This window comes from Ambystoma mexicanum, chromosome 2p (assembly GCF_040938575.1).
Source record: "Ambystoma mexicanum isolate Mex_15411 chromosome 2p, UKY_AmexF1_1, whole genome shotgun sequence".
NCBI lineage: Eukaryota > Metazoa > Chordata > Amphibia > Caudata > Ambystomatidae > Ambystoma > Ambystoma mexicanum.
The window spans coordinates 1371942009-1371963778 of record NC_090923.1 but is presented as its reverse complement, the minus strand read 5'-3'; the positions used below and the strand labels follow the sequence as shown (position 1 = coordinate 1371963778).

The 21770-nt window shown below is 50.8% G+C and overlaps 1 protein-coding gene across 4 annotated transcripts in view; it reads right to left on the bottom strand.

Moving 5' to 3' along the window:
• The window catches only part of MAP2K3 (mitogen-activated protein kinase kinase 3), a 371386-nt gene that overhangs the window by 45972 nt on the left and 303644 nt on the right, over nt 1-21770 (bottom strand). For all 4 annotated transcript variants that reach the window (XM_069645769.1, XM_069645767.1, XM_069645768.1 and 1 more), the window contains 2 exons: nt 4215-4328; nt 3034-3153 (listed from right to left, as the gene is read on the bottom strand). In XM_069645769.1, the coding sequence (XP_069501870.1) occupies nt 3034-3153; nt 4215-4328 (234 nt within the window). The remainder of the gene's footprint in view (nt 1-3033; nt 3154-4214; nt 4329-21770) is intronic.

Here is a 21770-nt window from a genome sequence, read left to right as displayed (position 1 = left end):
CGCCCAACGACTTCGCTGCAGCTTTTGAGGTCTGCAACCTCTCAAGGCTCTCGTCAGCCTTGCTGCCAAAAAGATGTTCCCTGTCAAAGGGCATGTTGAGGAGCCGGGCCTGCACATCAGGAGCAAACCCCGACTTCCGCAACCACGCAAACCTGCGTATCACGGTACTCGCCGCCATGGACCGGATGACGCAATCTTCCATGTCTAAACCCGACTGAACGGCCTCACACATGGCATCCTTGCCATCCTGAACCATGGCAAGGAAACCATCCCGTTCATCCCCTTCGGGAATATGTTCAGCCACCAAGGAAACACAGTTCCAGAGTGTGCGTGAAACGAGACAAGGCACAAATGTAGTTGGCCACCTGAAGCACCATACCCCCTGCAGAAAACACTTTCTTCGCCCGGCCGTCAAAACGCGTGTCGTCCGTATCAGGAGGGATGATAGGGTACGACGCCTGCTTTGCCGGGGCCATAGCCGCCTGCACCACCAAACTCTCCGGAGTAGGATGCTTGGACAAGTAGCAGGGGTCACTACTGGCTGGGCGGTATTTTCGCGGCAAAGACTTGCTCACTGCCGGGAGACTCTCCGGAGCAGTCCAAGCCACCGCCACCCTCCTCTGCAGAGCCATATGAAATGGCAGTACCGGGTCAGTTGGTGGACCAATGTTGAGGATATCCGTAAGGTCATCCTGAACAAACTCCCCTGGGGGAGCAGACCATCCCAAGTACTCGGTGACCCGTGACATAAGGCGCCGGTACGAAGAATCGGCATGAGGGCCAGGCTCAGGCCTACAAAACTCCACCTCCAGAGAGGTGTTCAGCCCACTAGCATCATGCAGGGACTGCCTCAGGTCCTCAAACTGGCTATGGCCCGAGAGAATCTCGTCAGGCACCGTGTCAGGCACCATGCCATCATCAGAGCCCTCATCCACCTTTGAAATGAACTCCAGATGGCGGTAAGAAGGCACAGAACTGGAACCAAAGCCATGCTTGACCTTGGCCAGAGCCTTTCTTGGCAGTTCCCCCGAGCCACGGGGTACCCCCGTCGACACAGCCCCGAAAGGCGTCGATTGAATCGGCGCCGGTGTCGAGAGAATCGGCATCGATGACAGATGCGGCGCCGACAGCATCGACGGCGTCGACACCGGCCTCGAAGGCGGAGCCCCGAGCGTGTCCCTCGACATCCTGGGTGCCGACGGCGTCGACGACTTCCTCGGAGGCGGAGCCTCGAGAGAGTCCGTCGACGACCTCGGCAGCACAGGCGTCAATGTCTTCCTAGAAAACTGCACAGGTTCACGCAGTCTTGAGCGCGTCGAGGACCGGGACCTGACATGCCGAGAATGATTCCCCTTGTCCGAGCTGGACCTTTGCCGCGAATCGTGACGACCACCCGAGCCCGAAGGCGTGCGAGCGGCGTCTCTTGACTGATCACGACCGACCCCACTCGGAGGCGCGGACGGACCAGTGCCCTGCGATTCGAGAATCGGCAACATTTTCTTCCCGAAGGAAACCCATTCCCCCGGTGTCGCATGCTTGGTGGGGTAAGCGACCCGCCGACGGGCGGAGTCCTCGGATGAGGACGGGGAAGGTGACCGATGACGGCACTTCTGGGAGTGCCTCGAAGAGGCAGAGGAGTGGCGAGACCGACTCCGGGACCGAGACCCACTGGACTTCCAATGACGACGCAGAGAGTCGCCCCTCGAGTCGTCCGTCGAAAGCCCCGCAGACCTCGACTTCCGGGGCTTGGACACCTTACCTACCCATAACTTCTTCTTGCGCTCCCGCAAGGCTTTTGACGTGAGCGACTGGCAGTCGCCACAGTCATCCATGTCATGGGCCTCCCCGAGGCACCAGAGGCAGGCGTCCTGCGAGTCCGTGACCGACATTTTGGAAACACAGTCCCCGCACTTCTTAAAGTCCGGACGCGGTGTGGAAGACGAGGTAGACATCTTCACAACAAAATATTTCACAAACAGGTTCGAAGAACCGAGAAAGCAACAGAAACTCCAAAGAGTCGAGGCGTGCCGAGATTCCCGAAGCGAACACGTTCGCGGAAAAAACGGAACTGAGGCTACAGGCGTCATGCGTCCTACTTATAACATCCAGTGGCGTCGGCTGTCGGAGGAGGTCCTTGAGCGCAGCGTATCGACGTCATCGACGCAGGACACAGACGTCGAAGATTTTCCGAAGCAGCACAGCTGTGGTGATTACTGTCATAGATATGGAATACGTCAGAGGAGCCAATCCCCTCGAAATTATGTTACTCCGCTTTTACACTGCGCAAATCCACACTATAGTGGTCTTGTAGCACCAAGACTTATGCAAGTGTGGAGTAATGTGCCCCAGTCACTGGTGTCCAGGCTGCAGTCTACGAAGGAAAGGAAAAGGGGCATAACAGGCTGCCAATAAAACTAACTGCTGTTTAAATGGCAGTAGGGCATGTTAATGGAAGAAGTGTAGTCTGTGATAGTTTAGATGCGTGTCGATCCAGCCAAAATACAAAAATTAGGAACGAAAATTCAAAAAGGTGTATGAAGAAGGGAACATTCAGTCAAACACTGTGGAGGCTGATGCCTGCCCTTCTGTGTGCAGCGGCTGTCTAGCATGCTTCCGTGTGACATGTTCTAGTGTCAGACATGAACAGAGCATGTCTTTAGATAACGGCGGTCACACTGCGAGGTCTACCGCAACCCCTGTCTCATGGTTCAGTTCTACATTACTCAGAATGCCTGAACAGCTACTAGCGGTCAAGTGCCATAGAAAGTAAGGTTGGGAGGAACCAGAGAGACTCAATAGTTCTAATGGTGTGGGAGGCTGGATGCGTCCTAATAAATCTGTAGAAGTCCTAAATTGGGAGACAGGAGTGGAATCTTGTAACCTACAGGTCCCTGAGACCCTTGGCCAAAACATCTAAGGCTTGCGGCACTCAGGGCCTCCCAATGCAGGATGCATATTCAAAGGGATAAGCCCCAAACACTACTGCACTGCCCAATCAGGCATAGTTGCTTCGCAGTCGCCTAACGGAGTTACCTCTCTGAAGAGCGCCCCATAGAAGGTGACAGTGTAGAAGCAGTCTACGGTCCTCATGGAGATGTCCAGGTCCATCACTAGCCTCTTCTGTTCTTCAGTGTTCACAGTCGCGCGGATCCTCTGAAAAAGGGAAGGGGCAAAGAGTGAAAGGGGCCGTTGACAAAATACATTGAATATACTCCAGCATAGTGCTGTATCTATATCACTGTGTTGAGATTACCTGGTGAACCTGAGCAATTTTAATGGAATACCTTTGCATCCATACACATGTATATCTCCCACATCTCTTATTGAGGCAGAGCCCACGCACCAGAAAGACTACAGCGCAATACGCATGCCCACAACACAATAGCAACGCGTCCGTGTGATTTAGGGGCGCCCCGCTCTTCCTCACAATCATGGTCTCAGGAAAGAGCTTAGCTGGCTTCCAACTCTGGCTACAAACCCATCAAGTTGCCTCGTGCAGTCGTCGTCAAGAAACCCATTATGGCACAGAGCTGGTTCTGAAACCGGCCCACCGAGGACTGTAGTCTGCACGTTAACAAAAACCTGGACTGCCCTGCAAGGCCTCACCTACCCATAAAACGACCCCTGCCACCTAGTCTCACTATGAGGCTATAAAGGAACACATTTAATCGTGTGGGCTGTTAGGCGGTGCTGAAGCCGAAACTATTGCATTTGAGTTCAGGTCTAGGGAGATGACATGGTGTTTTGTTATTCACCCACCCATTGACTTCCCATTTCCATGGTTATCCCTATCGCCATTCCCGCGTAAAACACAACAACCTGGGATCTCTTTGAGCTCTCTCTTATCAAGCAGTAAAATCAAAGCTTTAGCCTGCCAGTGTTTTTCTAAGCAGTCTACAAAACGCTATTGCCTTAATTGCAGCTGTAAATCGCTACTGGTGTAACAAAAACGTCTTAACCAAGTCTGCCTTCAGCCACTTGATATCTGTGCCTTGCACGAAAGCCCCATTAAGCAATGCCCAAGCCTATAGTTTTGGCTTGAGGTATTAGATAGCCATTTGCCAGGTACAGAATTCATATGCCCGGCTAATCACCCAATTTGTAGATGCCATGCAGGGTTCAAGAATGAATGGGAGGCTACGACACAGGATGGGTCTTTCAAAGAGCGCCCTCCACCACAGTCATAATATTGATTAATCAGTGCGCTTACATACCTTTACGGCCATGATGGTCCCGCTTTGCGCGTGCCGTACTTTCTCCACTACGCCATAGGCTCCACGCCCCAATTCAGACAACGTGACCAGATCATCGGCCTCCACCTCAAAATTCTGAAAGAAAAGGCGGGGAACGTTAGACTGTGCAGTCCCAATACCTTTGCCGCAACCGCACAATCTGGCCATGTTCAAAAAACGAAAATGCTTTTAAAGATCGTGATTGCTTCATAAACTCTTGGCCAAAGTTTGTGGCTTTGGAGCAAATGCTGCACGCCCAACGGGGAGAGGCAGGTCCCGAAGCAGCACTCCTTTAGGCACCATTTTTCTGTGATAGGAAAATTAAGAACACTTGTGCTGGTCAAGAGGAGAAAGGCAGTGTCTCGGAAGGTCAGCAAAGGGCCGCTGTGCATCAACTGGGCTAGGGATGAGCGCATTTGCACATCCTCTGGGCGGGTGAGAATCAGAAAAATGTGTGTATGGCTTTGGGTGAGGGAGGCGGTGGACTAATGGGTATTGTACAGCTCGTGTGAGCCTCCCCCGGAATGGAAGGGCCAGCGGCGCTGCTATTGAGGCACTTTGAATGAAATGATGGCCGACAGAGAGCAAATGTACTAGCTGCTCTCTGCAAGCAGCTACTAATTCGCTGTTAGATAATTCAATCTAGTACAGCTAGTTTGAAAAGCATATAAATACAGATCACTGAATAATATCTGAAGGGCGAACTTCACTCACCTGACATAGCAGCATAGGCATTGCTAAATTTCGCTCATCAGAAGCATGTGGGTAGGTCGCCATCTAGTGGGCAGTAGAATGAAGTACACTAAAGCTCAATTTGGTAAAGGTGCATGTCCATTCTGTCAGGTGCACCTGCCCCAACCTCCTATCCGGTGCATGCACTACGGGCGTAACCCCAGGAGGATGCATTGTGAGTAGACCTGAGCTGTGGGGGTAATTGTGGGGACCCAGGGGTTTTCATAAGCCGATTCAATTCAAGACTAAATTAACAGGAAGTGGGAAGATAACAAAACAAGAAAGAATGAAAATTTAATGTGTAGCAAAGGTTTGTAATAAGCCAAATGCTGTAAGTATATTAAATAAATAAATTAAATGAATAACATTAAAAAAAATGCAAATGTATCAGTGCCCAGCATATAGGCAAGCAATACATATGCCAGACTCGAGTAAGGTTTGTAAGTAAAGTCTCTCCATTTAAGCTGGTTTGTGGTGCAAGACAGGGAAGTCTCATTTTTTAATGGTAGTAGTTTGTTTTTTATGGTGGCATGTATTGTTTCAACACATGATCGATGGGTAATACACTCCCAGTCCTTATGCACAGTCTTTGAGGAGTTCAGTGCCACAGAATCTGATCCTTGGCAAATGATGCAATGCGCAGCCAAGAGAGATTTTGTATCCATCCTTCCTGTTTACAGATCCGCCTGGGGACCAATTCCATTGGTGACGGTGCGCTATATAAGTACCTTTAACATAACATAACATCTCATGCATCCCGTGCCGATGCTCCAAGACTTCTTTTATCGGTCTGATGGGGCTGCCCGCATATCTGCGCAGATGCACTGCATTAAATAGGCCATGTACATTGTCGATAGTATGTATGCATTTGGCTGCTCTTTGTACACAAAAACACTTTACACAAGCCTAATTTCTGGAAACTTTCAGTAAATAAATTACCCAGAATTGGCGTCCATGCTCTGGTGTTGGCAAAAGACTGACAGGTAGGGTCGTCCGGATGATGGCCATAGTGCTGTCAAGTTGAGGTCTAATTCTCCGAGCACTTCGTAAGTAGGAAGGAGTCTAGTTATTTCGGTGGGAGCTGGGTTTCTCCGGAGGCAGTCCCGTCTATTGGGAACTAGCAGCCCTGACACTTTTTGTAGGTCTGATGGGTGATTCCGAGGAGGACTTGGGGTATCTCGCCTGCACACGTGTTTTGATGGCAGACTTTCCAGTCTTGAAAATGTCCAGATGAAAATATTTGATTAATTGTCTTGGAAGTGTGCTACGGGCGTGTAAGGTGGCATCTATGGCTGTGGGTGTTGTGAACAGAGTAGACTGCAATGTGTTGTGATGTACCAAATGCTTGACACCAAGGATTCAAGTATTCATGGCATTGGGTAATATTGCACATCTGCATTCTTCATCAGGATATCATAACCTTATATTCCTTGTCGGAGCCTTCCCTGCAGAAGTGAGTACCTGGTCTTGGTCCCTAGGTTCCGCCTTCAGGGATTTGGCGGTCTGGCCTTCTCTGTGGCGGCCGGTAACCTTTGGAATAGCCTTCCACTTAAACTGAGAATCATCTGCTCTTTTGCTATCTTCTTAAAACGGTTCTTTTCTGCTAAATCACTGATTGCTGCGGCCCGGCCGTGTGTATCCTCGCCCCAAGATGCCCTTGGGTGAACGTGCGCACTATACATTCAGCTAACATAACAAAACCAAAATCTATTAGGTCAGTTTCGTTCATCTACAACCAAGGTAACTTGGTAGCAGATAAACCAATGTTCGACATCTTCATTGCTCAACCTGCAAAACTGATATGCGTGTGTGCCACCCTGTTGATCCATCTATTAAACTGGACTGACCCTACCGGTTAAAGCCTTCACTGCCAAGATGCGTAAGTGAAGGGACCCGACTGCAGGTGACCAGTGGCCGCGAGTCCTCAAAGTACTCGGAGGAGTCGGTTAACCTTAGTAGAGCAGGCTGATCAAGGACTTTTTTCCAGATTAGATGTTCGAGCTGGGGCTGCCGCATTAGGTTCACCGGGAAGCCCACGTTTGCAGGTCTGGAATCAGATCCTTGAAATTAAGAACACTAAAGGGTTTGAAGTTCTTCTCCCAGTTTCAGTGCAGAGAGTTGCAGCTTGCTGCCAGAGTCTGTGAGCACGGAGAACACCCACACAAGAAGCTATCAAACCACCATCCTGCCATGAAGGGTTAGAGATAAAACATCTGTACAAAATAGCCCAGGCAAAATACTGTCATTGGTTTGGGATCAGATATTTTGGTAGACCGATTCTGAAATTCGGGGCAATATGGATCGTACCATGGGAGCCACGTTAGTGAACCTGTCCCCCCCACGGAGAAGTGCCCTGTGCTTGTTCTCCCACAGAGGAAACTTTTGCTAGGACCTCCGGGTTCCACTCTGCTTCTCAACTTGCAGGAGACACTCGTATGAAACCAGATGGAGTTAGGAAAGGGGGGCAGGAAGAACAAGTGGGGTTTTGAACCCGAGCCCACATACCTCGGCAAAATCTCAAAGCCTCGTCCGAGACAGCAGGTAGGATATCAACTTGCAAAACGGAATTCTCTGAAATACTTGTAGTACGGCCTCCTCTGACCATTGGAAGAACGGCTGAACATGGCACCGTAAATGGCCAAGTCATGGAACTCATTGGAGACCCTCGCTCTTAGCTTTAGAAGGGGCTCCTGGGATTAGAAGTCGCTGCCGACCCCAGAATAGTAACTGCCAAGGACTTTAACCCCAGTGGAAAACACGTTTTCTTCCTGGGGTTTCCAGAGTAGTAGTCTACCGATGTAGCCACATACTCCAATGCTTAGCCGAGTATTCAGAAGACAGTTTGCCTCATATTTACCACCTTCCCAGTGTATTATCTATGAAAACATGCCAGACAACTTTCCCATCTCTTCGCTCATCCACACACTGCAGCCTGTTAGTACTGCATGACCAAAAGACTGAATCTGATGGCATATCAATGTTGTGCCCATTTAAGCAGTATATCTTTGCTGCTGAGGCTCGCTCTTCCACTGTTCAGGACAACCACATGGTGGCTGGAAACGAGACTCAGCTAAACCCATGGGGGCTTACATTACACAGGTGAGAGCTATCGCAGAATTACCTTTCTTCCACATCTTGACCACTAGGTTCAAGATATTGCCTTGCATGGGGTAGAGAAACACACTGATAAATCATGGGCAGTAAAACAGGAGACAGGACATCTCTTTTCGGTCGTGTGGAGGGAGGAGTCAATGACTCGAGGTCCATCAGCATCACAGTGTGAGGGCACAACCAATCTGCACATAGCGTAGTCTTCCAAATTATCAAACATGTCACTCTTGGAGCGAAGACTGATGAGGGACGTCTAAGGGCACTGCGACCAAGGTTGAGGTGCCCAAGGAAAAGAGGACCATTTAGGACAGGTCTTGAGGGTCACCGCCAACATTAGTGGTGGGATGGGCAGTCCCATATTCCGCATGGGCTCTGGAGGTAATCCGATTGGCAGGACATTGACATGACAGAGCTCATGATGATTTCAAGTGCGCAGAACTATTTGCTCACTTGAGAAGGCAGTGCTGAAGCCTGGCAGAGAGGAAAGAGGGACATTGAGGATAATGCAGGGAGGTGTGAATAAAGGCTACAGAGGCTTCACATGGTCCTTAGGGAGCACAAGGAAACCTACAACGCATTGGTAAACAGGAGCATCCAGGGTGTTATCATTCCGATCAGGTCGCGGCAGCTAAAGGGGACACATACGATCCTCTGCGGAGAGCACCAGGGACTGCTCCAGCATTTTCACTGTGCCCCAGCAATCCAGGTGTATTTACAGAGCACAAAGTCAATGCACATCTTAAAGGGGTGAAAGGTCATGGTCTATCGCTTCCCATGATGTCACTTTGGGGTGGGGTCAATGTCAGATGTCAATGGTCATGTGATTACACTTCCGCTACCCCTGGCATTTTGCTGAAATTACGTCCCTGTTCAAAGTCCCCATTTGCTGCTCATTCTGTGCTTGTTCTTAAAGGAATAGTTTGTTCAGAAATATTATTGGCCAAAAAGATGGCCAATAATAAAACAGATATCTAAAATATATTTTTATTAAAGTCCCTATGGAAAGTTTCGAGCAAATGAAGCTCAAATTTTAAAATTGCAAGCACTATGAGGCATCCATTTTGTGATTGTATTAAAACTTCTTCCTTCCATCCGTCTAATCCGTCTAATCCCTTCCTGCTTTTCTTTCCAATTTCGTCCTTTATGTTTCCTTACTACTTCCTTCCTGCTCTCCCTTTCACTCCCATCCTTTTTTCCTTTCCTTCAATCCATCCTTCCATCCCTCGCTTTCTTAAACTCATTGAATGAGATTTTACTCCAAGTGGTGGGATAGACATGAAATTAGTGAGACTGTTCAGGGGTGTTAGATCTGCATACAACAAGTGGGACTTTGCTCCTTGATACTGTTCCCAAAGGTGCCACTGGTAACCATCATTATAGAACCATAATTCAAACGGTTACTTCACATCATATTTACGAAATGCCTAGAATGTTTTCCAAGACTCTGATTGGTCAAACTGATGACATAAGAAATATGTTATTGCTAGGACATCTGTAGACCCATCAGGAAGAAAGACTGCACATCCGATGTCATGGCTATTTATACTCTCCCCAAGCACAGTAACCCTACTGGTCAAGCCACCGAACACACCGACACTACCTGCCTACTCTGACGTGCACCCCTCTGGGGTAACCCATTGGCCTCCCCAGGTTCAGGACATGCACCACACGGTCTCTATATGCACCTTCCAAAAGTATTCCAAGTGCAGGCTCCACAGATTCAGTCCACAAACACAAGATCGGAATCCAGAGACAAGAGGCGCCTTTTCGCTTTAGTTTGGTGGAAAGCCGTGCAATGTTTTACACTTTAGACAAGGGCAAGACAAATCCTCCATTCGAATTTTAAAGGAAAATGTGACTTTACCACCAATGAACTTTACAAAACGTTCCACCCAAAAAAAAATAAGAATCTGAGTCGGATGCATTTTCTTTGGGGAACTTTTTGGACAGTTTTGTCAAGAATAAAAACTGTTGTGTATGTATATATATATATATATATATATATATATATACACACACACATACATATAGCTCTGGTTGCATCACAAAAATGTAAAACTACAAGTTTACCATAAGATTACAAGAAAAAAAAAGCATTTGTGATTTTTTTTCAATGATATACTAACAATGTGTACCTATTCCCAGCAGTTGCTGTGACCCCCTATCGGCAACGCCTGCGAAGCATGTGCGGCCCAAATGGACCCTCCTTGCAGTGTGCACAGTGCAAACCCAGGGCTCGGTGTGCCGAAGGAACGGCCCCATGCAATTTCTCCTCCAAATTTGATTTCAATCCGGCCAGTGTTTTTTTCCGCTAAACTTTAGAAAGTTTTCCCAACAAGACTTTAAATGTGAAATGGATTGTTATAATCCCCAAAGTTTACAAATAAGAGTTTTGCCATGTCAAAAGTAGACGAAATTCAAGTGTAACATAAACCAACAAACTTAACCACTGCGACTAATCATGACAGACCTAATCATAATTTCAAAATGTGCAGTTATACATCTATAATAGAGTTACAATCGCATATCATTCTTGTATATATCGAAGATTCATTACTTAATGTATTTTATACAAATAAGGAATACATTCCTAAAGTCAAGCAGATGAAACAGCATGTGCCTATTTTAATCCCAGCATTAAGCATGCTCATCCCCAAACATAACTTCACAAAGCTTTCCAAAAATAATCAAACCATGGATGTATATATTTTGGGGAACTTTTATATAGGTCCATCCAAGAGGAGACAACATTGAAGTCGCCTAAAGATGCCATTCACTCTGGCCTAATGGCACCAAGATGGTCAGAGCCTGCAGACAGGTGCATAGCGCAGACCCCTGCAGCCAAAGACCCAGCCACAAAGCTGTTATCAAAGGTAGCCTTGATTTATTCCCATAGTGTACATTCAGCACCTCTAGCCTTCACTAGGGGGTCCAGCTCGGGGGGGGGGGGGTTAAGGGGGGGGTTTACTATCAAGGTTTTTGCCGCACCAGGTTCACAAACCCTGTGCCTGAGTGTTTCGGACCCAAGGTGGCAGTTAGACATAAACAGGGTAATTCATGGAAATTCGCACAAAAGTGTCGCACGCGGCTGGCGCACAGCGTGCCTGTGCGAATGTCTGCGCCAGCCGCGTGCGATAAAATTAATTTCCGCGCACAGCGTATTCATGGATTCTCGCCTCCAAAAGCAGACGTGGCGCAGAGTGGCGCAGCGACCCTGCAGCAGCGCCAGTTACGCCCCCAAGAACGCCCTCGCGCAAGGAAAAGCCATCAAGATCGCAAAACCATCGCAAAGGGCTGTGCCAATCCTGTACCAGTTTACCCGCGTGCGCGAGAAGTTTCACACGCGATCTGGCCTGGGGGAGCGTGTGCGTGTATTTCAGAGGTGCGCGAGAAGTTTCACACACGATCGGGCTTGGGGGAGCGTGTGCGTGCATTTCAGGGGTGCGCGAGAAGTATTACACGCGAATGGCCTGGGTGCGTGTATTTCAGGGGTGCGCGAGAAGTTCCACGCGCGATTGGCCTGGGCGCGTGTATTTCAGGGGTGCGCGAGAAGTTCCACACGCGATCGGCCTGGGCGCGTGTATTCCAGAGGTGCGCGAGAAGTTCCACACGCGATCGGGCCTGGGGGAGCATGTGCGTGTATTTCAGGGGTGCGCAAGAAGTTCCACACGCGATTGGCCTGAGCGCGTGTATTCCAGAGGTGCGCAAGAAGTTCCACACGCGATCGGGCCTGGGGGAGCGTGTGCGTGTATTTCAGGGGTGCGCAAGAAGTTCCACACGCGATTGGCCTGGGCGTGTGTATTTCAGAGGTGCGCGAGAAGTTCCACACGTGATTGGCCTGGGCGTGTGTATTTCAGAGGTGCGCAAGAAGTTCCACATGCGATCGGGCCTGGGGGAGCGTGTGCGTGTATTTCAGGGGTGCGCAAGAAGTATTACACGCGAATGGCTTGGGTGCGTGTATTTCAGGGGTGCGCGAGAAGTTCCACACGCGATTGACCTGGGCGCGTGTATTTCAGGGGTGCGCGAGAAGTTCCACACGCGATTGGCCTGGGGGAGCGTGTGCGTGTATTTCAGGGGTGCGTGAGAAGTTCCACACGCGATTGGCCTGGGCGCGTGTATTCCAGAGGTGCGCGAGAAGTTCCACACGCGATCGGGCCTGGGGGAGCGTGTGCGTGTATTTCAGGGGTGCGCGAGAAGTTCCACACGCGATTGGCCTGGGCGCGTGTATTTCAGAGGTGCGCGAGAAGTTCCACACGCGATTGGCCTGGGCGCGTGTATTTCAGAGGTGCGCGAGAAGTTCCACACGCGATCGGGCCTGAGGGAGCGTGTGCGTGTATTTCAGGGGTGCGCGAGAAGTATTACACGCGAATGGCCTGGGTGCGTGTATTTCAGGGGTGCGCAAGAAGTTCCACACGCGATTGGCCTGGGCGCGTGTATTCCAGAGGTGCGCGAGAAGTTCCACACACGATCGGGCCTGGGGGAGCGTGTGCGTGTATTTCAAAGGTGCGCGAGAAGTTCCACATGCGATCGGGGGTGGGGGAGCGTGTGCGTGTATTTCAGGGGTGCGCGAGAAGTTCCACACGCGATCGGGCCTGGGGGAGCGTGTGCGTGTATTTCAGAGGTGCGTGAGAAGTTCCACACGCGATTGTCCTGGGCGCGTGTATTTCAGAGGTGCGCGAGAAGTTTCACACGCGATTGGCCTGTGCGCGTGTAGTTCAGGGGTGCGCGAGAAGTTCCACACGCGATTTCCGCAGGGTATGTGTATTTCAGTGGTGCGCAAGAATTTTCACACGCGATTTCAGCAGGGTACGTGTATTTCAGGGGTGCGCGAGAATTTTCACACGCGATTTCAGCAGGGTACGTGTATTTCAGGGGTGCCGGGGAGTCCTATATGTGATTTGGCAGTGTGGGTCCTCCCAGGTGTTCCCTGTACACCCTCCACGGCCCCTGCAGGCAGCCCACACCACAGGGGACTACACCCTGCATCGCTGGTCATGTCCCGCAGGCAGCCCACCCAACATGGGCATGCTCCCCCGCAAAGGCACATGTCTCCTTGCACTACTGATCACCAACTCATGTCCCCTTGCACCCCCACCCTCAGCATTGCGGGGCACCTGCCAGCAGGCCCCCACTCATGTCCCACTCATGTCCCCCTGCACCTCCACCACCCAGCATTGCGGGGCACCTGCCAGCAGGCCCCCACACATGTCCCCCAGCCAACATGTCATAACAATCTAGATCCCTGGCCCTTATGGTCAGCCTCCAAATGCCAAACACCCACCCGAGTATTGCATCCACCCACTTAGAAATGGCAATGACATGATAGAACCCCAATTGCAAGTTTGGAAATGCACACATGGCCCTCACATACACCCAATGGGTGTCAGTGAATCCCAAAACCCATATCATGATATGCATGATACCAATGAGATGATACTACACATTGAAGTTTGATGAAAAAAATGTATTAAAAACAGCATAAATGGAATTAAAAATGAACAAATGACAATGGGAATCAAAAACCAAAAGCAGCATGTCCGTAAAATTATGAAAAACGACAAATCATAATCCAAAGGAAAGGTGTCCAAAGTCACAGTTCAAGAAAGTAAATCCAAGGTAAAAACAAAACCGAAAACCATTGCTCCATGGGTAAATCCAAAAAAAAAAAAAAATAATCCAACAGTCAACTATATACAGATAAACAAACCAGGGTCCATGATCCCAACTGAAGAAATGAAACCTACATAAAAATACTACCTAATAAAAAAAACTATATACAAAAATGTGGCCCATTGTCCAAAAGGTCCAAAATAAATAAAAAAGCAAAGGAAATCTAACACTAACTACATAACTATTTACAAGGGCAGCGGGCTAGTCCGACGGCTCACTGGTTGTTGTCATGGGCCAGGGCATCATCGAACTCCTGTTCAATGGCTTGGAGGCGGGCATGTTCCCTGGCCCCGAGGTCCCGCAGGGATAATGCAGTGTCCAGCTCAAACTCCCTGCGAAGACCCTCGAGGCACTCAGCCCGCCTCAGCGCCCTCCGCATGGAGTTCTCCGCCCTGACCATTGTGAGCCGTTCCTCCTCTGCCCGCTGCCGCTCCGCACCTATCTGCAGGCCCAACTGCTCCCACACGGAAGCCACTCCCATTCCAGGGTTCTCCTGTCCTCCGGCCGATGCCTGCATCCCTGATGTTGATGGCCCCGAGCCATGATGCCTCCCACGTCGAGCCTGCCGCTGCCTCCGACGCAACTGCCTGTGCCAGCACGACGGCATCCAGGCTGATGGAATCCACTGACGCCGTCGTGCCCGTGCCCTGCCCGATGATGCCGTCACATCCTCCATCTGCTTGGGTCCAGTTGCTGGTGTGTCCATCCCTGCTGGACCTCCGACTCCCGACTGTGGCAGAGATGGGATCCCCACCGAGGTGGCTGCATTGGTCGTGGCAGGTCCACAGGGGCCCCTGGTGGCATCTGGGCCGGAAGACGGCATGGAGTACGACTGGCACATAGCCTCCACAGAGGAGGAGAGGGTCGCCAGAGTGCCCAACACATGTACGAGACCCCCGACCATGACCGCTCCCAACTGGGCCACGTTGCCACGGTGCTCTTCGTGATGACGTGCGTGCTCCCCCCGGGAAGCACGCACCTCATCACGAATGACAGCCGTGCGCAACGCGACACCAATCAGGACCTTCTCCATATGGCCAGGGGTCCCCTCGTCCGCAGGTGGAGGGGAGTCAGATGACATGGACATCCCCCCTACCTGCGGACGGGCCTGGGATGGGATGGGGCATCCCTGCTGGTGCATGGTGGTGCAGTCACAGTGTCAGGGACAGTGACATGCACAGGCACCTCCACGGCGACCTGTGCTGCCTCCTGCCCCTGGACTGCACCACTTGCACCAGCAGGGATGCCCCCACCAGGCCCCATGTGCGGCTCAGTAGCGGCCTCCTCCTCCTCCTCTGTGGAAACCACCAACCTGGATGGCTCCACACCGTCTTCCGCCGTTGCAAGCCCCTGTGGGGGCTCACCCACCCCTTCCGCTGCAGCCGTGGGGGCATCCCCCCCGCTTAGCTCCACAGCGCCGTCTCCACCCTCTTCTTCACTTTGCGCTGTGTAGAGGGAGACATAGAGCACAAGCATCAGGGTACTGTACAATGGTCCCCTAGACAGGAAGCAACAGCAGATGAGTGGCACTGTCAAAGATCACTTCCATCATGTCCCTCCACAACACATGGGTCAGTGAAGGCAAAACACATGCAGTAACAGGCATGGCGCATGCTATGGACATAAGCAAACATGTCCAAGGGACTCTTGAAGCATACAATGTTGATTTTGGACTCACATGCATCATGGGTCATGCCTATCACATGCACACACTTCAGCGTACTTTCATCCATCTGGACTCGTACACCCCAGACACAGTGGATGCAAGGATAACTAGGCTGCATCAGTGATTCTGAACATTGTCACAGACATGTGTCATGCATCCATGGCATTCACAAGTCACAGACACGCAGGTCAGAAACACAGACATGGACACCATACACGTACATGGCATCAGCACACATCCCTCACCCCCACCCATGTCCAGGAACAGAGACTGGCATGCTCTCATGTGTCCATTCCGCATAGGGCTCCCCATGTTGCATGTAAACACATACACCAACCGTGTGCTTCACACATTACTGGTCTCACATGCATGACCATGATGTCCTTGCACACACACACACGTGTACATGGCCTATGTCACACATACAGGCAAGTATCAGACAACCAGCACACTGCAACATGCCCTGTCTCACACAGCAATGCTTGGCCACTTACCGCTCGACTCCAGACGGGTCTGCCTCTCAAGGATCTGGGCATGGAGCGCTGGGCGTACGCGTTCCAGGACCCTCAGCTGGATGGTACTCATGCTGCCCCGGCCCCCCTCCACGAGGCGCCGGGCCTTTATGAGGGTCCTGGACCTGAAGTCCTCCCAGCGCTTCTTGACTTGCTTGATGTTGCGGGTTGCCACCCCCTCCGCGTTGATGGCAACCACAAAGTCGTCCCAGATCCTGTCCCGTCCTTCCTTGTCGGCGCGTGGTGATCCGAAAAGGGCATCATAATTCCCCAGGACAAGCTCCACCAGGACACCAACTTCCTTCTGACTGAAGCTGGTGACCCTCTGCCCCGCTGGCTGGGGGTCGCCAGTGGTCTCGGATGGTGTTTGCCCCGACATGGCGACCCCCGAGGCAGGCGTGGGTGGGCAACTGGGTCCTGGGGAGGGGCTGTGGAGCGATGGTATCCCAGTCGGGAGTTTTCTGTTCCAGCAGGGGTGGACACAGCAACTGGACCCCTGCAGATGGCTGATGTGCAGGCACCAAATGGCAGGGCACGGTGGCAGCAGGCAGGCAGGCAGCAGCAGATGGCTCGTGGGAGGCTGCTCGGGGCTCTGGGGGGCAGTAATTCGGCCTTTTGGCAGGAGCGTGGTCTTCCGTGTGCTTACGCGTGGCCAGCTTGATACGGAGTGATTTGGCACGTGAAAATTCTGCACGTCAGCGTGTAAATCGAGGAAAGGCCCTTAGTGCGTCAGCACGCATACGCGATTCCATTGGACCAAAGGCCCTTAGCGCGTATGCGCGTCTGTGACGTATCGCGCACGGGCGTTGCTTTTCGTGGGGTGCGGTGCGTGTGTTTTGCAGGCGTTGGGGTTCACACGCTATTACTTCACAGCGGGTGGGTGTTGGATACGCGTTCTTCTACACGCAAGGCAGACGGTGAGTGGTACCCTGCTCCCCCAGGCCCGATCGCGTGTAAAACCACCCGCGAGCCCCTGAAATACACTTACCCCGCTCCCCCAGGCCCGATCGCGTGTAAAACCACACTCGAGCCCCTGAAATACACGTACCCCGCTCCCCCAGGCCCGATCGCGTGTAAAACCACCCGCGAGCCCCTGAAATACACGTACCCCGCTCCCCCAGGCCCGATCGCGTGTGAAACCACCCACGAGCCCCTGAAATACACGTACCCCGCTCCCCCAGGCCCGATCGCGTGTAAAACCACCCGCGAGCCCCTGAAATACACGTACCCCGCTCCCCCAGGCCCGATCGCGTGTGAAACCACCCGCGAGCCCCTGAAATACACGCGCCCAGGCCAATCGCGTGTGAAACTTCTCACGCACCTCTGAAATACACGCACACGCTCCCCCAGGCCCGATCGCGTGTGAAACTTCTCGCGCACCTCCGAGATACACGCGCCCAGGCCAATCGCGTGTGGAACTTCTCGCGCACCCCTGAAATACACGCGCACAGGCCGATTGCGTGTGGATCTTCTCGCGCACCCCTGAAATACACGCACACGCTCCCCCAGGCCCGATCACGTGTGGAACTTCTCGCGCGCGTAGAACTTTGGCGCACATTTTTTGCCTGCTTTCATGTGGCGGACATGTATGGGCCTGTGCGCGTCTTTGGCCGTGCGCGGTCTTTCCCTATTCCATTCCATGAATACGTGTTGTAGGCGAGCGGATTGTTCCCCATTCTGCATGTAACGCCCCGTGTTACGCCTTCTTTTGTTATGTGCGCCGCGCTATGTGCGAATTCGCTGTGGCCTTATCGCACAGCGTTCGATGACCTGTGCGCCAGCGTGCGCCGCGCACTTTTTCAGCGCACATCCCACATTTTGCGCGTGCACGGACTTCCATGAATAGATGTGCGCTGTTTTCTGTGCGATAATCGCACTTGCACTGCGATTTTCGCTCTTTCACTGCGAATCGCACGTTTTCGCACGCTTGCGCCGAAATTTTCGGCGCACATTAATTCCATGAATCGGCCTGAAAGTATAATTCTCAAAATAGTCAATTACCTTCCTGTGTCGTGACGAGATGTGAGTTTGCGAACTGTGTGCAATGCCACATGTTACTGTAATGTCCTGAAGCGCTCTAGTGCGTAGAGGGGTAGAGCCGAGGGCAGGGCGGAAGGGGGGAAGTGACGAGGTGCACGGGGAGTTAGATGGAGGACGGAGGTGAGGGTGCAAGGCAGGGCAGCTGCAACTGCCCAGGGAAGAGGCACGACAGAGATGTCTTTATGGGAGGGCAAAAGGGGCACTTGCCCCGGGCCCCCACCTTGGAGGGGGCCCCGCAAGGCTGCATGATCTTTTGAAGTCAGTTTCCATTGTTCACCAAACGGCACAAAAGGAAAATGACCGGTAAATCCCAGTCTGCCCCCTCCTACACCTCCCCACCGGCCATGACTGCCTCTCCTGCCTGTGCACATTGCCCTATTGTGTTTTCCTTCTCCCCGACCATTTCCATCCTTGTCGTTTTACCTACTATGTCTTTTCCATATGTGTAATCTGTTTATCCCTGTGTCGAACTGTACAGCACTGTAACCAAAGCTGAAAATGATCTTGCTGCCTTCTGCGCCCCGACACCCTCGGGTCCGGTGCGCATTATAAATAATACAAACAAACAAACATGATGGATATTTTATGGCATGCTGCCGAGGTTAAACCTATGGCCCGTCTTCTATTGATGAGAACTTTCTGCTCTGAGTAATTCATCCTCTAATGCTTTCTGTGTTCACTGTAGTATACATAGGGCCTCATTACGACTCAGGCGGTAAGGGTTTTACGGCGGCGTAAACAGCGCCGACCGTTACCGCCTGAGTACGAGGTCCCTTAGCGCCATGGCGGACTTAACACCTGCTTTTAGCAGGTGTTAAAATCCATGGCGCTAAGGGACCATGGAGTTAATTACGCCACCGTAATTTACGGTGGCGTAATTAACGCCTTCCCCACTCCCATTATGCCCTATCGGGCAAAAATGGGAATGGGGAAGGGTAAATGGGGATTGGGGACTTACCGCCCCATTCCGACCTTGGCGGGGCGGTAAGTCCGCCAACCACCATGGCGTAAACGTAGTTTACGCCATGGTGGTAATGTCACGGCCCAGGCGGTAACTTACCGCCTGGGTCGTAATGAGGCCCATAGTTTGTGCATTCACTATAGCCCACCTCCTGTAGCATTCTCACCTTTCTGTGGGGACCCTCTTGATCATGTGCAACAGCCAAAGTTGAAATGCATATCGATACATTTGAGAGCTGCAATGGTTCAGAGGATAGCTTAGTGTGGTAAGCACTCATTGCAGAGAAGTTTGTGTTTCTATGCAAGACTGCAAAACCAATTCCAGCAAATGCTGACTCAGCCTTTCCTATGCCGGGAGTCGATAAACCTGCATGTATATGTACTTTGTTTTGTAGCACAGCAGGTATTTTTATCGGCAATGTAACTGCACCAGATAGCAGTTGCTATAAAAACAAAAAAGGCATCAGTATGGTGACGGTCTAGAAATCAGAAATCTGTTTCTTCAGACGGGTGGTTGTAAAACCTAGGCAGCCACCCCTAATGATGAGCCTAAGTGTTAGTCTGGAGAGGTGATTAGGTAACCATATTCCAGACTGTGAAACCAAGGCAGTCATTCTCGTGTCCTGGCTTTGTTAGCAGATGATACAGTGATCCTGGAGAAATCTTAAATCACAGAAAGTACGGTGCTCTCTTCTGTGAAAAAAGGTTTGCCTTTTTTGCCCATTACCTGATCTTTCCCTTTAAATAGACCATTTGGGTCGGAGGGGTTCTATACAGAAGAAAGCGACCAGATATTGCAGGCCTCTGGCAAGCACATTTTAAGGTCTGCTCATTTGACCCAAAAACGGTTTGCTTTTTTGTACAATTCAAAGGTTTATCTGCACGTTTATAAATAACAATTGCACAAGCCTGTGTTTTTAGCGTATTTAAAGCTTTAAAATACAAAAGAGAAACCCAGATAATATCTTTTAACATCACATCAATTAGACTGCTCGTACTTTAATACTTACCTTGATGATGGAGACAATGAACTAGAATCGTTGTCATTTTGTATAATACACTTCTATACAATTTTGTTTTTAAAGAACGCACATGTTGGGTTATGCAAATTTGTATGCTTTCGTTGTCACTTCTATAACATTGCATTGTCTTAGTTTATGGTAAGAATTGGAAAAGAAAATGGCAGAATTTGCAGAATGGGCCCGAATCCCAGCATCACTGCCTAACCAATGTGTGATGCTCCTCTCATATTGCCTAATCTGCTAAAATTAACGGTCCTCCCGTAACCTTTTAAGAATGTCACCCTTCTGAGTGATTTCGTTCTCAGGGTAAGGTCTTCAAAAAAGTCTCACACTTGCTTTCAATGGCTATAGTGTTACTTCCCCTATAATAATAGAGAGCATTTATATATTGCACAACACAACCACTTGTTACTTTGCTCGCCAATGGTAACACTACTTGAAAAGTATGCCCTTCTAATCTCAGTCTCCGACACCTCCCAAGAAGCTTCTAATCTTCATTCACTATCTATGCTGATTTGTGTAGCTTTCTTCTTGCTTCCGATTGGTCTGCTGTATCCATGCTCGAGCACTTTTGCATTAGGTGAGTTGGCTAATCCGAGTTGTCTATTCTGGATCCTTTTCATATGATCTGTGTCCTGCACTCATACTATGGCCAGTATACCTTCCTTGTGGCTGCTGGTGATGAAGTGTCCTGTACCTAATGTTGTCCTTGAAATGCTACTTCTTTATCATTCTGATTACAGGGAGAATAAAGAGGGTAAGGGGACTGAAAGGGAGAACCTATGCTTCTTTTGCGCAGCAGCATATCACGCTATGATTGATGATCACGGTGGGGATGGGGGGGGGCGTGACCAGATATTTAGACCCCTTAATTCATTTTTGTTCGGTGGAGGGGGGCCGTACACGTGTCCCTGCCCAGAGCCCCAAAAGTGCTTAAGATGGCCCTGGAGAATGACAAAGAAGGCCAGAGGTGGAAGCTAGCTTGTACAGGCTGCAAGCACACCAGGAATCCGAAGACACAGAAACAGGATAGGACGGGCTAAGACAAAAAGGTTAGTCAGTTGAAGCGGAGGGGATTCAGGCACCCACTATAAATACCCCACAATGTCAGACTAAGACATTCCAGCTACAGTAGCCATGACTCTAGCCAACCCAGGCTAGCCTAGAACACCAGAGGCCTCATCGCTACAGCTCCCGGGGGCATTTGACATCATGCATACCAGTAATATGGGGTCCCGGGAAGCAGGATGGGTGAGAGACTTTGACATGTGTGTGGTGGCATTGGGCCCTATGGACGATTACAGAAGGAAGTGCTTTCTAACACTGGCAGCTGGTCCAGCCACCAGGGACATTATAGTCGAGAGGCCCAAAGACACGATAGACACATTTAGGGGATTGAAGATGGCGCTCACCACATATTTCACGCCACACACCAATGTGGATTATGAGGCACATCTTCTGCATTACGATGCAACACGAAGGAGAGACCATGGGTGCGTTAGTCATGCGCCTGCAGATATAATGAAAACACTGCGATTTCAACCATTACTACAACAACAAGGCGCTGAGGTGCAAAATAAGTGCAGGCTGCGAGTTCCCAAACTTAAGCAAGAAACTGCTCCAAAATCCACGCTCACTGGAAGACATACTCATGCTGGCAAGAGCAGAACTGGTGGTGGAACAGCAGGCGGAAGCCATGAACAAGCCAAAATCACACAGGTGACACCGGACACGATACACAAGAGCGGCACAGCAGTCGCATTAAGACAAATCAACCAGTTCTGCTCCCGGTCTGGATATGAATTTCCACATGAAGGATCATGTC